Below are 17,772 nucleotides of genomic sequence, written 5' to 3'. Positions count from 1 at the left end.
CCCACCTCTTGTTACTCTCAGTAGTTTCCAGCATCATTGCAGAATCCTTGCCATTTCGGCTAGAGCTACTGTTGGAGCTTCGTGTTGACTGGCGCCCACGAGATTCATTTTCATTTGACTCTCCTCCATTTGAATCATTCCCACTTGAGTTGCCATTACTGTTCACATCCATGTCATCAGAAGATGTTCCTGTGGCCTGCTTCTGTTGACAAAGGGGCTTGACTTGCACCCGTGAACCCCAGTCACTCCGAACTCCACTTCCAGTGCTTCCTCCAGCTCCATTGTTTGGTGGCCCAACTTTGTTGGTACTACTGTTGTTTGTGAGAGAGTTACAGTTGTCACAATTGCCACTGGTGCAATTTTTATTGCAGATGTTACTCCTGGGGCTATCACTGCTGCCAGGGTAACTGGTTCCTACAACGGCCACAGCAGTAGGCAGCACAGCTGGCACATCATTACCATGACTGCAGGCAGAATCGTAGTTGCTGTCAGTCATAACTCAGCAGACTGAACCACACTGGATGCAACACTAAGAAGGGCACTCTTGAGTACAAGACTGATGCATTACTATGAATATCTACAGAGTTCAAAAATGTAATTTGTATTAACTGGAAGTAGAAAAATAGCTTGAAAATTTTACATACTCTGTTTATTGTAACAGAATGCTGGTATTGAGTACAATAAATCCAGCATTTAAAAAAAAAAACAAAAAAACATTTATGAAATATTTGGAAAAATCTTCCTTGAATTTGTACCTGCTAAAACAAATACAAGAGGGCTGAGGATAAACAGCGGTCATATAGTTCAGGTGGGACTCAAGATCATCCAATTACAAAATTTTTATATAGTACTTTGATCACCCTAGTGGTTTAAGAAACTTCTGTTCTTTCATTATGTCTCATTGTCCAAAGAATTCTGGATCTTCTTCTCCTTGATGTAACTCTGTCAATAAGTGTTTGCCCACCTGCAAAAACAACAATTTCTTCAATATTCTTGAATATTAGAATGGTTATATTTCAACCAATGGATCTAACTGGAAACCTCAACAGACACAAAACAATGGCCAGCAGAAACTCTGCACAGGGCATCAGTGATAAATGCCAAAACACAAACAACCAACTTATCTTTTAACTATTAAAGTGTTCAGTTATTTAATTTCATTATCATACATCATTCTTTAATTACACGAAAAAAGTAAACCCGGAGTATCCACCACCCAATTTTCTATAGGTAACAAACATGAAGACAGTATTTTATCTCTGTTCAGATTTCTCAGAACTCAATGTATAGGTTTTTTTCTCCAAGGTCTGCCTTTTCTGTATAAGGGTTTACTATAAAATTGACTGATGCTGTTATACTGTCCCTGGCTGCAATAGGTGTAAACATGTAGCCATTCAAAAAGTGAGAAGACTACTATGTAAATCCACAACAAAAAAGTTGAAGCAGAGATTACACCATTTCTGAAATTTTCAGTAATATGACGGCACTAGTTTGGAAAACAACTAGATGGAATAGTGGAAGCCTAAAATGGCACATGGGCCATTTTAGGTAATAGTCTTTTTCCAGTTACAGAATTTAAGTTGCATGCTGTTTAGACTTGCATTGATTTTAAACTGCCATTGTACTGTAGCTTGTGAACATTAAAGTATTTTTGTTGTAGAAAATAAAAACAGTAGTAATACTATTTTTTATTTAAATTGTGCCTTTTAAGACAAAGACAAATGTAAAGGTAAAATCATGAAAATACATAATTGTAGATGGTATTAATTACAGATGTTTAAATCCTAACAATTGATAAATGGTAAAAGGTTTTATATAAAATATCAAGAAGTTGTAGAATTCTGAACTTAATAATGAATTACAGTAGCTTGAAACTGAAAGATTTAATCTTCAGCATATTTTTTGAATTGTGCTGAGAGCTGGAAGGTCATGTGGACTACACTGTGCATCTGAAATGGCTTCTTGCATGACAGGAAGGATCTGCCAGTTACTGCATGTTTCATGCTGTAGCCGAGTGCTGATGCTTAACTGTCATAATGTAGGATCTCAAATACGCAGTATGCATTCTCCTGTTTGTTTTTAGGTTGTTTCATGGCAAACATGAAGAAATATTTAAAGCAGCTTGTAACACACAGCACATTCTACCAGGTTCTGTTTCATTTGTAGCCTTTTGCCTCCTGGACACTTATAATCGAATAGCCAAGAACCTGTAAGCGCTATGGTAAAAAGGAGAAATAGGAAGAAAAAACAAACAAAAAAAAAAACCTACCAGCATACATAATTTAAAGATTAAATAGGAACTAAAAGGGTGAACAAAATACAGCTCTGTGTATCACAAACCTACCGGTGCATCTATAAATAAAAAAGCAGCCCAGATGCAAGTAACACCATCAGTGCTTATAATAGATAAAGCAGCAAGAGTTTAGTGACATTGACAATGGTAATGATAATGAACATTTATTGTTGCACTCACCATATTCTAACTAGAATCTAGTATCTCAGTTTCATTATAGTGTGCTTTTCTACTTCTATTTTATTTCCTCACTACTGATTCTATGCTTGTGGTATAAAAGTAGAGAGTATGGAAATAATCACTTTATTTATAAGGTATCATCATGCACATCACCAAAGTATGCAAAATTACTATACGAGTATAGTATAGTATAGCATAGCTAAATATGAAAAAGTATAGCGTTATATCTTTGTCATTAATATTTCATTTATCACAAAAATCTCATAAGGTATGACCTAGAAAAAATTTTAATATCGTATTTTCATGAAGAACAGAGGTAACAGAAGTTCTGATATAGTGGGTGTCTGTGGGGACAAATACTGGACCTTAGCAAATAAATAAAAATGTCTATGAAAAATGTTCATATCACTCGTCATAATCCACATGTCAGATCAATTAATCATATGTTCACAATGAGAAAAATGCATGCATTTTCTGCTAAAATAATATTAAATAAATACTTTGAGAAAATAAGAGTAGTGCACACACAGAAGAAATGCATTTACACAGAAATTAGCTTTTGAATTGAAGGCAAGACACATCACCAGTGAATGAGAACGAGACGCAGACTTTCAATTACCTATTTAAACTTGGTGCTGTTTATCAAGGTTCATGGCCAGCTTTCATAAAAATAGTTAAAATGAAAATAACATAACCTGTAAACTAAGAATGCAGACTTAATGATGACACAGAAGAAGTAGTTGCAAGTGCACTTTAATGATCATGATTACAGTTGGCAATGACCACATAGAGATTAAAAACGCTCGTGTCTTGATGCTCCAGCACTAAACCAAAGGGGGCTAAATATCTTTGTAACCCCTCTTTAGTGGCCACTTACATTTATAAGCATTTATTGTGCTGCTACATTACTCATGGAATGAAATCACCTGCCCATAATATCAGAATGCAAAAAACAACAAAAATGAAGACATGCCAGAAAAATTTTAGTGCTTTAGTATGGCTTCAAAGATGTGACAGGTGCATCAAGAAAAGTCAACCACATACATGTCTTAACCAGTAACTTTTTAAAGGTGAACAGCTATCATTGCTGGTCACTTTCCCTGTATCCTTTCATCTCATAGGTTTGCTATATGTGAATAGACAACACATTTCCAATTATACTTGTTTTAAATGTGATTGATATCCTTTTTTAATGCACGTCCGTGGTATCAAGACCAAATCAACTAGGATGCATGTTAATGGCAGGTGTAAGTGGGCCCTGTGTTGGTTGGCCCATGCGGAAGCCACAGGTTCTTTAGTTAAAACTACCTAAACTATCTCTGATTCATTCTCTATGGCAGTGTTAAACCACTACCAACACAATCTATTTTCCACCACTTTCATCACTCTGTCTGTCTGATATGCCTTTTTTAATAGAATAATGGAGTATCTCTCTATCCATATATCTATGTATCTATATATAGATCTCTCTCTCTCTATTATATATATATATATATATATATATATATATATATATATATATATATATATATATATATATATATATATATATATATATATATATATATATATATAGGCATCAACACACATGCTTTCTGAATTTACCATATTATTTCCCACAAATAACCCTGCATGTGTATATCTGCCCTTAAATTAAGAAACAAGAAACAAAAGCTCAGAGTCATTTCTTAGGCTGATGAAAAAGAAAGAAGGAATCTGTTGTCTAGACAGCTTTGATTAAGAGCTGTCCTTTCTTTCTTGGTTTGCACAGCATGTAAAAATAATAAATTCATGAACGTTTTTAGCAAAACATGAAGGTTAACATACTATTTTAACTGTGACATTTTGTTTCAAAGAAAAACCAAGGCATTTAATTCAACACAGCACACTCCAGACACACACTGTCTTTTCTGCTTTTATGTATATTAGTGTCCCTTCTGCTGGACATCAAAAAATAGTAATCAATATTCACACCACTGTGAAGTAAAAGAAAAACCCTTAATACTGCCTAAACATGCCACCTCCCTAAACGCCATCCTGTATTCCATTTATTACAAGCTTACACACCATTAACGAAAATGCTTCTCATAATTACACGCGGTCATATTGTTCAATTTCATCTGTAAATGAACCTGTCTGAAACAAAGCTTAATTTAAAAATCGGGAGTGATTTCCCCTAGACTTTCTCATACACTCAGATATGGGGATAGATATTTGAGGAGTAAACCGCAAGACAATGATTTTTATATTATGTACATTAAAGAACCATCCAACAACAAAACAAATCAAATTAATAATATATTGAACAATTATAAAATTAAAGTTAAATAAATCGGACTCTGCAGCTGCATGAATAAAAGGTAATGTACTACTTCCGTTTAACGGAAATAGCCCAAAAGTTGGTACTTTTTTTTTTTTATACAAAACACTTGCATGTAAAATTTGGTTGACCTAACTACTCAAGTTATTGTGTTTACATGCATGCACACACACACACAATTTTAAAAATGGTATTTTTGGATTCGAGATTCATCAAAATCTCAAAATGAAATTTTTGGAGGATTCCAATACTTTCCCCATACTTCACATATGAGAAAGTCAGGGAGGTCTAAAACGTCAAGATTCATTAAAATCTCAACATTGAATCTTTGAACGATTACAATACGTCTCACACACACACACATTATATATATATATATATATATATATATATATATATATAATTTTTAATCATTCACTGCACTATAGCTTTTTTTTTGGCTGTTAAAATATACAATTACTAAAAAAAAATTTAAAAGTATCAACTAGAGATTTGTAATTTTTGAGGTGCAATTATAAATATGGATTACCTATTTTATTATACAGTACTTGCTGCTTGTGTACTGTATGACATACACAAAAAAAAACACAGTATAAATCATTAAAATAAAAGCTGCAAATCTATCAAAAATGTATGCCTATTTAAGAAGATACAAGGTTAACATGTTTAATATGTTTACAAGCTATTAAACAAATTTAATTTTAAGCTAACAAGTCTATTGTTTACTAAGCATCAATTTCAAATTCATCTTTATCTTTTATTTTTATACCTAAAATTGTGAGCTGCTATACTAAAAACAAGCTCGCTCACCATCTAAACTCAGACAATGTTTATTTTAAGTACATTCTGTTCCACTTAAATCACTGTGGTTCAGCCTACACACTATATCACTAACAATTAGGACCAGTTTGTCATTTTTGCATTATCAAGCACTAGGCTGTATGCCTACACAGATCTCACTTTTTTTTTAAGTAGAAATTGGTCTATTACTATGTTAGTTTCTTTTCTTAAGGACATTCAAATATCTTATTGTATTCCCTTACTTTGTGCAAAATGAACTCTAAAATATGAGTCTCTCAAATGACACACTAATCCAAAAGACAAAAGTTAATAACCTTAAACATATATTTTGTGCATATAAAGCAACTAACATTTTTGCAAAGTACTGTAGTTTTAGCAAAACATTCTTCAAATTGACTGAACAAAATGGAAAAACTAGAAAAAACTCATTTACCTTTTTTTGTGATACCAGATAAAGTCACAATAGTAATTACTAGAGAAATTGACACTACATGAAACCAACACATGGTTCACAAAGCAAACAAATTTTGCCACTGAATGAAAACAAGCAGGAATATCTTTTAAGATGATGGTTGACAATTTTGACTATTTGTTCTTAAAGGCTGTATGATATTTGTTGTTTTCAAAAAGTTACTGCAGACAGAAAACAGTAGTTGATTAGAACTACCAAATTACGACAGTAATTTCTGTTCTGAAAGTAAGCTAGACAGCACATAAGCAAGGAAAACTATTAAATTAACTTCAATGACAGGCATGTTTTCTACAATTACATATAAATATTAAAAAGAGACTATTTTATCATAATCAGTATTTTCCCCAAACTGCAACTGAAAAAAAAAAAATCAGAGACTAAACTTGCATTTTAATTTAAGTGCCTTCCAATAGCTGGAACTGTAAGCATGAATGTTTACAATTTTCAAGATCATCCCCCTCTGCCTGCTTTTACAACAATGATAAGGGTCACACCTATTGGTAACTCTGAACAAGAAGATGCAAAGCCTAGAAAATTTTACAGAATCACAATGGGCATCTCTGAAAGAACAGCTGTGGCAGTCAACTGCCTAAATGCATGCAATTTGCCAAATAATTTATTAAGTTGTGAGTTATGTGAAGTTTTATTTTTAAAAAATAAAATAAATAAAAAACTTCCATTTTATTCCCAGGCCAAAAAAAATGACCTGCAGTAATCTCAAGTGTTTTACTACTTTCCATTTTAAAATCAGAGGCATGGTAAATAAATGCTTACTTTAGAATCTACTTGTAAAAATACAGACCTATATATCTATTTATAAAATTAAACCCACCATCCGCAACTCCATTAATAAGTTCAATCAGCTGAAATCAACTGTATATCTAGTCAGCAGGATGAAGATTTACCTAAAAATAACAGGACCAAACAGACTACTAACTAATGACACAGCTCCAGAAACTATTTAAAGGCTGCAGATCTTAAACATCTCAGCTGTTTAGCTGTTTATAGCTGCTCCTCATTAGCACAGATTTCTAAACAGCTAAGCCGCAGGATGTACATCAGAAAAGGTAACACTGCACTTCAATTACTGTATTACGTCAGAGTAAAGACCTCTACTTTGGCACAAAGTTTACCAAGGCTGACATACTCCAGATTACAACAGTATTTTTCTTGCTAAATTGTAGAAGGAAAACTACCTATGGCAACAGAGTCATAAATAATCTGCCATTAAACCACGTGCAATAACGGAATTACTTAAGAGCCTCTAATAAAAATATTAATTATATATACTGGTTGAATCTGGAATAACATAAAATAATTCAATGATAACTATGATTTTAAGGAGACAGAGTTACACAGTGGTCAGCACTTTTAATTGACAGTCACTGTGATCTGGGTTCAAAATCCAGTTTTGTCATTGTCTAGGTGGAGTTTTCAAGCTTGCCCAATGTCGATTTCAGGTTTATGTACATATTCTGGCTTCCTTCTAATTACCAAATATGTGCCTCTGAACTTAGTTGTTACCTCCAAATCAGATCAATTTGACACTCACTCTCAGGAATGTGAGCATGCTCTGTGAAGGACTGGCATCCAGTCTAGTATTAATTCCTAATTTACATAATAATAATAATAACAACAGCTGCCCGTAATGGCTCAATGGAAAATAGATACAGACACTTAACTGATTTTGTTCCTATCAGGTCTTAAAGGCTTTTGTGAAGCAAGTACTGAGCATAAACACCTATTCTTAACATTTCACTACTTATTCCATCTGTCAGCGTCTACAATAACTACAATACTGAGCAACATAAATACTATAAACAAAAGTGACTCTAGAATAGATCCATCTATTGGGTAATAAGTAGCTATGGTCTGTCCCAGAACATAATGCACCAATCACTGCACTGCAGGCACACTCCTCATGTACCTACTTACAATGCATTAATTTAGACAGACAGACAGATAGATAGGATACTTTATTAATCCCAAGGGGAAATCCACAATTACAATTAACTTAATCTGCATGTTTAGAATATGGGTGTAAGCTAGAGTAGCTGAAAAAGGTAATGCATTCAAAAGAATAATGTGCAAATTTGACACTGAAAATTGACTGAATGTGTTTTCCTAAGTTAGATAACTACTACTAACTTCACCAGGATTTATGAGAGCTTGTGAGCTATAGTAACTCACTAGTAACTGACAGAAGATGGTGTTCAGGTAGAGATTGGCACCTACATCCTTGGAAATGCTGAATGTGTTGGAAACACTGGATAACAACAAACTTTTTAAAAGACACTGATTGACAAAGATGGAATAATATTCATAGCAAACCTTGTACATTGCATGATCATTCTATCAATGCAGAGAAGCCAAGCTCTGTCAGCCGAAATTAAAGTGTAACGTTACATGTAAAATGCAGCTTTGGAATATTGATGATTTTAGTATATCTCAACCAAGCATTTCTTGAATGTTTCACCAAACCTTAGATGCTCATACAATATGTGAGGCAATAACATACATTTATACATTTACCCAATACTCCAAATGAGGTAATATTAAAGCAAGCCGCATTCATGCAAATCAGCATGCATATAAACATCACTGCCTCAAGTGTGGATAAGCATGCATATGTGACTCGTAAGCTCTGCAACACAAACTGTGCTGTAGTAGCCCACATATTACCATAAAGATAAGCAGGGCTGGAAAAAAGGCAGGTGAAGACTCTCAGGGCCCTGGATAAACAGAATGTCGCAGAAAATAAAGGGAGGATTATGGAGAAATGCACAACACAGTGTAAGACTTTCGGGAAACAGAAGAGTGAACATGACTTCTGAAGCAGCATTAGAATAACTGTGGCTAGTTTTAGTAAAACTGTTACTTTACAAGCCATTTTCTGCTGGCATAACAATGGGAAGGTGATGCATCTGTAAGTAAAGCTTCTGATAACCTATCTATTCATTTTCAAAATTCTGAAGCCTATACCAGAAAGCATACGGTGTAAAGCAGGAACAGACCCCAGGTGTATTCATTGTTAAATAAATATGCCTGTGTTGGGCTTTACTCTCATTCGGTGTTCGTTACAATATTATTCATGATGTTGCGAAGGGGCAACAATTATGTGCAGCTTAATGCAATATCCTACCTTATTATATTTTCCTCCTTTGATTATTATTATTATTATTACTATTATCATCAGAACCAGCAGCATCATCTTTGTGGTGAAGCCTCAGCATTAGTATCAAAAAACTACAAAACATCATCATAAGGGTGAATTTGCACCAAGTGGTGCTGTAAAATTGTGACGTCATTCATTCTCAGATGTGAATTCCTACTCTTAGCTGGGACGAAGACACTTTGTGAATGTTTCCTATGTCCTACTCTGAGGTAGGACAAAGTCTTATCAAGAAGTGACTTTTAGCGCAATTCTTAGGAGTAATTCTGAGATGCTTGATAAATACAGGCCCAGGGGCAGCTGCTAAAGAGTGAACCTATTAATTCTTTGTTTTATAAATTTCATTTGTTAAACAAGCATCTTCACTTATATGGCTTGCTTACAATCTCCTCTGAACTAAAAACCAATCTGCATACAAATAAACTTATTAGGACTGGCATATTTCAAGTGGCTGTCAGCCATTCATTTCTGTTTCTACCAAATCACATACAGTAAGCCCAGGTTGAGCTCTTCCTTAATTTAGTTAGTGGAAATCTAGAATCTTTTGTAATTTAACCAACAAAGAAATACAGTCTTATTAGTTACATCCAACTGTCACTGGTGTCCATACTGTGATAAATCTTTTTTTTTTTTACCAATATATGTAACATGGAAGCATTACTTTAAACTCTAAGAATGTTCAACAGGATCTTGTTTATTCTTCAAGATCTAGCAGCAGCCACACTGTATTCAAACACCAATCAAATCTCTTAACACTCCAGAGGCAATTTCTCAAGCAACACAAGATATAAACCACAGTTGACCAGAGTATACTGAAAGATGAATGTGGAAAAAAGGACAATTCTTGACTTGCAACCAACAATGAGAGAATGGGATAGATTACTCTTTCCCTGCTTGGAATAATGTACTGCACTCAACATCTCTAAAGTATTTTTATATTCTTTATGAGTATAAAAAATAGTTATCAGTATATATTTTACAATGTGAGAACTAACAGCATAAATAACTTAGGGTCACACAGTAAGGTTTTATCGCAGGAACTAAAAATGCAGTGCTTAACAGTCAACCTACTTATTCATTATAAATAAAATAGCCCATCCAACGCAAATAAAGACACACTTACAAAAAGTAAAACAGAGCGTAACAGACTAAGAATGGCCAGTTCATGTTTCTAGCATATCCGCATCTAAAATGACCCTTTACCTGTAATGCTGGGGTTGTTAAACATTTTTTCAGTGCATTTACATTTATTTACCTGATTATTTCATTTTAAAAAACTTTAAAAATGCCTAAATATAATACAGCTGTTTATACACATTGTCTAAATAAGTGGGGCACTGGTAGGTTAATTTACTTGGTCAGGTCAATACGTAAGGTGTGCCATTAATGGAGAAATGAACCAGCAACTTTGTAGTGTAATTCAGCACCTTAGCCTGACACTAAGTTGGCTATACTATACTATTTTCTTCACACACCTGCTTCACTAATGTTGAAACATGCCAAGGTTGTGTTTATACAGTATATAACAATAATACTACAGTATTTCCTACCTAGAAGCATTCTTCAGAACTAGTCCACCTAACCACTCTAAACTCAGTATTCCTCCAACAGTCTCAAATTTGTTTATAATAACTATTATTCTACAGTAAGCTAAAGGCACACCAGATTCCACAGGTTACAGTTCAGTACTTTAGGCTGTAGTCCACACTGTTTAGACACTTTGTGTTTCATTTTCAGCCTTCATGAAACCAATAATGTAAATTGCTATCTAGACTTACAATATAATAAAGTTCATTCTATATAGTTACTAAAGCTTGGCAAACAGACAGTTCCCGTCAATACAAACCATGATAAAGTAGATATAGAAAATGGATGGATATATAACTAATGGAATGATCACGTTTTCCATACTCCACACTGCATTAAATAAGTGTGGGAGGTGGTGTTCATGAAACACACAACCACATAAAACCTTCTACTAAGCGGATATAAATTTACAAAGGCCACTCATTATATGTATGTCATTGACAAGGCAAGCCACTAAATCGTGCACTTGAACTGATGAAAAAGTAAACCACCTTTTTACCTGCTATTTTGTCAGTGGTGCCAACGCTACAAATAACACACACACACAGACACAAACACTCGTATTTGTAATGTATGTACATGCAAAACATGTGATTGTAATAATAAAATAAGTAGCAGAAAACGTGACTTCACACATATTACCTGTCAACGTTTGCACAGTTTTCACGAAAACTACCATACAATATGAACGAAGGTTTAAAAATAAATGCGCGGAGCATTTGTCAATATTATAGGTCTACGACCTCACCTCTATTCCATGCCTCCAGATAACATGCGACAACACCCAAACCGAAATATTCTGTGCTCCTTTTTCGACACACATGGGTCCAAACTCCCACTCCTCCCCTTCTGCGATCTCAGTACACGACGCCGTTTCGAGAGCGCAGAGGCATTGCATAATAATCGCACCGCTGATTGGCTGATGACGTCATCTCCTCGAGCTGCTCTCAAAACACTCCGTGCACGTGGCATCAGCTGTCATCCCACTCCTTAGGCATGGGCTGCTGATTGGTCGAAGCACACAGCCAATCGGTATGGGATATCCCGTTCTATAACACTGTGACTGTCTGAGTCATGAAGCAACGAGACAGACAAGTCTGAGGCTTGTGAAACAAGGCGGGAGCACGACTCTAGTCACTCGACGAATTATGAAATCCGAGTGGAGAGCTCACTGTCGTTGTAGGCACCAAGTACGAATAAAAAGCAATTCTCAAGCCTCAAACACCTTTCTTGTTGGGCTTGATGCTTCGTACATCTAAAGAGTCCGAGTTCCTACGTGTAAAGTTACGAAACAGCCATTAATAATAAATAACACATATCTGTATGTATATCACATATAACGGAGTTTGTGCAGGGCTGTGTCGGCGTGCATCTGCAAAGGAAAAGAATAAAGGTTACTTCCATGCTGAAAAGGAAAGGTTAAAGGCATGACGTATAGCCTGTATCGGGGTCATTCCATGAAGCGTGTTTAAGAAACGGACATAGCTCAGTAAACCTCAATTAAATAAACAAGGTTTAGGAGGTTCCATGAACGCAAAGTGTTTGTCGTTAACTGTTCGTTTTGTTTCACACTGACAAGAAAGAGCAATAGAGATGAATTGCATAATAATTTAAATGTGATATTATTAGTTCCTGCAGTTTTTCAATAAACAGTGTAGCTTTTGTTTTGCCTGCGGTGGGTTGGCACCCTGCCCAGGATTAGTTCCTGCCTTGTGCCCTGTGTTGGCTGGGATTGGCTCCAGCAGACCCCCGTGACCCTGTATTCGGATTCAGCGGGTTAGAAAATGGATGGATGGATGGTTTAATTTTAGAGGCTTGAATGTTATCAGTATTAGAGTGAGCTGGAAATCCATTTAATGTCACAAAACCATGTTAAGCATATGTTGTTGTGTTCCGATTCAGTGGGTTGGATAATGGCTGACTGGCTTTTGTTTTGCCACTTTGCAACAAATATCAGCTTCATTTAAGCAATAGTGTAACTATAATTATACTTATGATTATTAAATATGCTAAAAAAAAAACATTGTCACTGACAAAAAGGTCCCTGCACTGAATGACATAATTTAAATGCTGTCTATTTTGCAATAGTTTAGATTATAACTGCTTTACCAACTTGTAATGAACATGTAAGATTAAACATTTCATCAACGTTAGATATGCTAAAAAAAAAATCTCTGAAACCTTTGAAACTCTGAATCTCTGAAACTCTTTGTATACCATTTATTATTAATGTCTCTATAATGCACACGAGTTAAGCCAGATATACGACCTCTGGTAGAAGGTAAAAATCAACACAAGATGAGACATTCATGTGCAGTATGCACACTTGCACACTCATACAGGATCTTTTTTGATTTGACTATTTCATGCTAATCCCCTTTAGGCAAAAAATACCAATTTCTTTGATCCAAAGACAAAAATTCCAGAAAATAACAGGAGTATCATTGTTATGTGGAAACACTGCAGCGTGGATCTTGGCATCTGTTGCTTGGCTTGTTGTCACTCCTTGTGTTAACTCAAGGCTTTCTAATATAATATCGATAAATCAATGGGTGGTGTTTTTTTCTCAATGTTTCTAACAGATGTGTGTTTTTCTATGATGTTTAGAATTACTTGTCTTTGGCCTCTACATTTTGTGGCATACATTTAAATGAAAAATATAACAAGGTGAATAACAACATTTTGGTAAAAGAATGTGCCTAATCAGCACATTAAATATATTAGTTTTATGCTTTAATCTAAAGAACATCGTTGATCAATAATGTTTCTATAAATTAATAACTTGCAGCTACTTTATTCAGTCTAAGTACTCACTGAGTGGTGGTCGTGGTGAAACTGGTAACATTGTGGCTTTAACAAAGTTTAGCCATATGGCCTGTTCCTACCAAGACTGTGACCTTCACAAGCAGTCCTGAATTTTTGATCTAAAGAAACATTTGATACAATGAACAGCTCTTTAAAAATGTCCTGGAATAGGTGTTCTTTTCTACTTTCTGTATTTTATCATGTAGAGGCCTCTTTCTTTTTCCTGGAACGAGAAAAACTGAGGTGTCTACAAAGCCAGAGGCAAGTGTAGTTCTCATACGCGTCAATGTATTAGTGAAGTAGCAACAGCAGTAAGCGGTTTTAAATGTTAGTCGCTTAGTACTCTATAGCACAGAACCAATTTGTCTATAACAAATCTAATATGAGCTCATAGCCACTATGTTGAGAACAATGTAAAGTCCTTTTTCTCCCTTTATTTCTTCCAATCATTAGAAGTACTTAGATTGTTTCATTTGTTTTTGATGAGTGAAAATCAAACAATCAAAACTAGTTAAATTACCGAAACTATGGATTTTTTTTGCATGCTGCCAGAAAATAAACTTGGGTTTTGTCATATTTTTGTGCGAGAACAAGTGGTCTCATTCAAGAAGCAACCACTAGCAGGGTACCAGTCCACAGAAGAGAACACTTACAAAAATGTATCCTTGTTTACTTCACAGCATTCTCTGATTAGTGTTATGTAAAATCAAGATTCATAGATTGAACGAGTTGAGTTTGGAGTAACATACATATTTTTCAATATTGGGATTAATTCAGACACCTAGACTACATTTAATTCATGGCTCCTCATGCTTGATAATTAGGGATTCTCATACAATACTGCCATTTAGTCTTTTAATGTGTATGTGTCATGAAAAAGATAAGGTTAGAAAAACTCCGAAACAGATCACTGTTTCCAAAAATAAGAACAAAAATATTGACAAAGACCTTTCAAAATTAATGAATGGTTCATTAACTGTGCAGCTGTCGAGAAAAAAAAAAATCACTTGATGCAGCTGCTCACTGGATGTTCAGTGTCCGGCAAATAACAATGTTAAAATAACACTAAGATGAAAAGGAAATGTTATCGGTTTTTCAAATTTCATAACCAGAAAAGTCTGTTACTTTTAACCTGTGTGTGTATGCCATTGGCTCTTTTTCTTATCACATAGCACAATCCACTCTTAAGGCATTTATCTGCCTTCTATTTTCATGCACTGGTTACATTTTCATTTGATTTTACCACCTTGACTTACATACAATGAAAACCAATGTTCATTTTTGAATGGTATCTACACTCCAAAGTGCTCTGCAAATAGCATTCTCACCAACCTTAAATTATGTAAACTGACTGAATAAGCAGCTATATTTTCAACCATCATAAAAAAATCAATTCACTGTGGATTAGCTTCCCAGATGCCCCTGCAACAAGTATGTTCCTCTCCTGAAAGTACTGGTTACAGGTAGGAAACTAATCAAGGATATTGTTCCATTTCATCACAAGGGACATTCATACACACTTCCACTCTTGCTCACACTGCGTTTGTTTATAACAGCAAACTGACCTAACCTAAATGTCCTTTGAAATGTGGAGAGCGAAGTGGAGAACGCATGAAAAAAATAAAGAACATGCAAATTTCACACAGGCCAGGACTGAAATACAAGGCTCTGGAACTTAGAAACAGTACAACATTAGTAACCACAGTGCCACCATGTTGTCGTCTTACTTTTAATATCAAATGCACTTCAGTTTTCGGATTGAAGATGAGTTGTTTGAAAAAAAAAATATATATATATATCAAAAACTACAAGCTGCTGAAAACCAAATACATCCAAAATCAAGAGTCATCAAATATCTTTCAGCATTGCAGGCCCAAAAATAACTAGACCCCCCTCCACTGGGCGCTTCTGCACTGTCATTTTAAAACAAATGATCTGTTTTATGTTTTTACAGCATGGATTTTTTAGTTAAACAGGAAGCCTATTGTTTAATTTAGTTAATTACTTATTACAGTTGAATAGATCGGTGCAGTGGTTTTTGTCACTTAGTGTGAAAAATGGCTAGTAAAACAATCATTTTCACTTTTCACTTTCTTTTTAATTGACATTCTTTTTAAAGAGGTGCCCAGCAATCATTATATAAATTTATTTTATAGTTTTATATAACACTCTGAAAATATTCATTTCGCCCTGCCCAGAGTTTGTTTCCTGCCTTGCGCCTTGTGTTGGCTGGGATTGGCTCCAGCAGACCCCCCATGACCCTATAGTTGGGATATAGCGGGTTGGATAATGGATGGATGGAAATATTCATTTCAAATTCCAGGAACTGTTTCCTTGGGTCTGTCCACACTGATTCCTCAGTTCTATCATTTAAAACAATGTTGAAGATCTGCTTTTTCTTTCTGAAACATTTTCATTAAAAAATGCCAGGACTGGCTCTGTAACTTATAGAAAATGCTTAATGTACAGAACACAGTTTTGCCTGGCAAATGCATATATGTTTGTGAAAAAATATGATCATCTTGAAAAACACCAAACATATTATTTAATCATTTTTAAATATCACCACGTTCCATCTCTGATTTACGTACAAATGCTTTGTGAAGATTTCACACATCTTTTGGGGAATCACTGCTCACCTTTTCATGGTATTCCAGCACAGTTTTCCTAGTTGTCAAACAACATATGCTTAACATGGTTTTGTGACATTAAATGGATTTCCAGCTCACTCTAATACTGATAACATTCAAGCCTCTAAAATTAAACCATCCATCCATCCATCCATTTTCTAACCCGCTGAATCCGAATACAGGGTCACGGGGGTCCGCTGGAGCCAATCCCAGCCAACACAGGGCACAAGGCAGGAACCAATCCTGGGCAGGGTGCCAACCCACCGCAGGACACACACAAACACATCCACAAACCAAGCACACACTAGGGCCAATTTAGAATTGCCAATCCACCTAACCTGCATGTCTTTGGATTGTGGGAGGAAACCCACGCAGACACGGGGAGAACATGCAAACTCCACGCAGGGAGTACCCGGGAAGTGAACCCAGGTCTCCTAACTGCGAGGCAGCAGCGCTACCACTGCGCCACTGTGCCGCCCCCTAAAATTAAACATTACTGAAAATTTATCTACACATCCTAACCCAAACAAACCTGTGCAACTACCAGAAGATTGTAAAGTTAGTTTTCTCACTATGCCAAAGCTTTTTTATATTACCCTCTATGAACTTTCATTCCCTGCACTCTCTTCCCAAAGTCACCTTTACATAAGCTATGTATAAGACCGGGGATGGAAATGATGTGTATCTTCTACTTTCAACTAGTTGATGCCCATTGAGGATGAATATCAATAAATCATTTAAATGTTTTGTAAAGGGGCTAGTAGAAGTTACACTAAGTAAGGAAACATTGAACTGTTATTTTGCTTGCTGGATTGAATTTTTTATTATGTCCCCTTTGTTCTCATTGCACTACATAAAATGTATACATCTAAAATAAAATGGCCCTGTGATTGTGAGTGAGTCTAATAAGGCGCCGACATGCCGTCCAAGATTGGTTCCTGCCTTGAGCCCGATTGTCTCAGAATAGACTCAAGCACCTCCACTACCCAGAATTAGATGAAATAGATTTAAAACTGTACATATGCGTGTTATCTTTTAAGTTATGTCATACTCTTGACATTTTTAAGTGCTGTCCCAAATTTCATCTACTATGTTTAACTCCAATCAGTTAACGCCTAAATTGGCTTTACTTAAGAAGTGCATAAAATTCTGTTTTTCAACTCACTCCACTGCAGAGTCAAGATGAGCTGGAGCTGTGCATGAAGCTGGAAATAAAATTACAGGATTCCAAGTGATGAAAGACAACATTCACAAACACACAGGTGAACATAAACCCACTCTGGAACAGTTCTGAATTGGTAATCATTTTTGTGAACACAGAGAAATGTGAAGTACTCAAAGATAAGCCACACAGACGCATGAAAAATATGCAATTGCCACAAATACATTGAGTGTGCCTAGAATTGAACCAGGGACTCTAGAGCTGTGAAGGGACAGCATACAACATCCATCCATCCATTTTCCAACCCGTTGAATCCGAACACAGGGTCACGGGGGTCTGCTGGAGCCAAT

The 17,772-nt window shown here is 35.4% G+C and overlaps 1 protein-coding gene across 4 annotated transcripts in view; it reads right to left on the bottom strand.

Annotated features, from left to right (window-relative positions):
• The window catches only part of per1b (period circadian clock 1b), a 67,780-nt gene that overhangs the window by 41,671 nt on the left and 8,337 nt on the right, over nucleotides 1–17,772 (bottom strand). For 2 of the 4 annotated variants that reach the window (XM_039747114.1, XM_039747116.1), the window contains exon 2: nucleotides 6–964. The exons of 1 other annotated variant lie outside the window; for it this stretch is intronic. In XM_039747114.1, the coding sequence (XP_039603048.1) occupies nucleotides 6–496 (491 nt within the window). In that variant the 5' untranslated portion in view covers nucleotides 497–964. Of the gene's footprint in view, nucleotides 1–5; nucleotides 965–11,573; nucleotides 11,681–17,772 lie in introns of those variants that run through there. One more of the 4 variants, XM_039747115.1, reaches the window with a different exon arrangement.

This window comes from Polypterus senegalus, chromosome 3, assembly GCF_016835505.1.
Source record: "Polypterus senegalus isolate Bchr_013 chromosome 3, ASM1683550v1, whole genome shotgun sequence".
Classification (NCBI taxonomy): Eukaryota; Metazoa; Chordata; class Cladistia; order Polypteriformes; family Polypteridae; genus Polypterus; species Polypterus senegalus.
The sequence above is the reverse complement of the archived record's forward strand: the minus strand, read 5'-3'. Positions and strand labels throughout refer to the sequence as shown.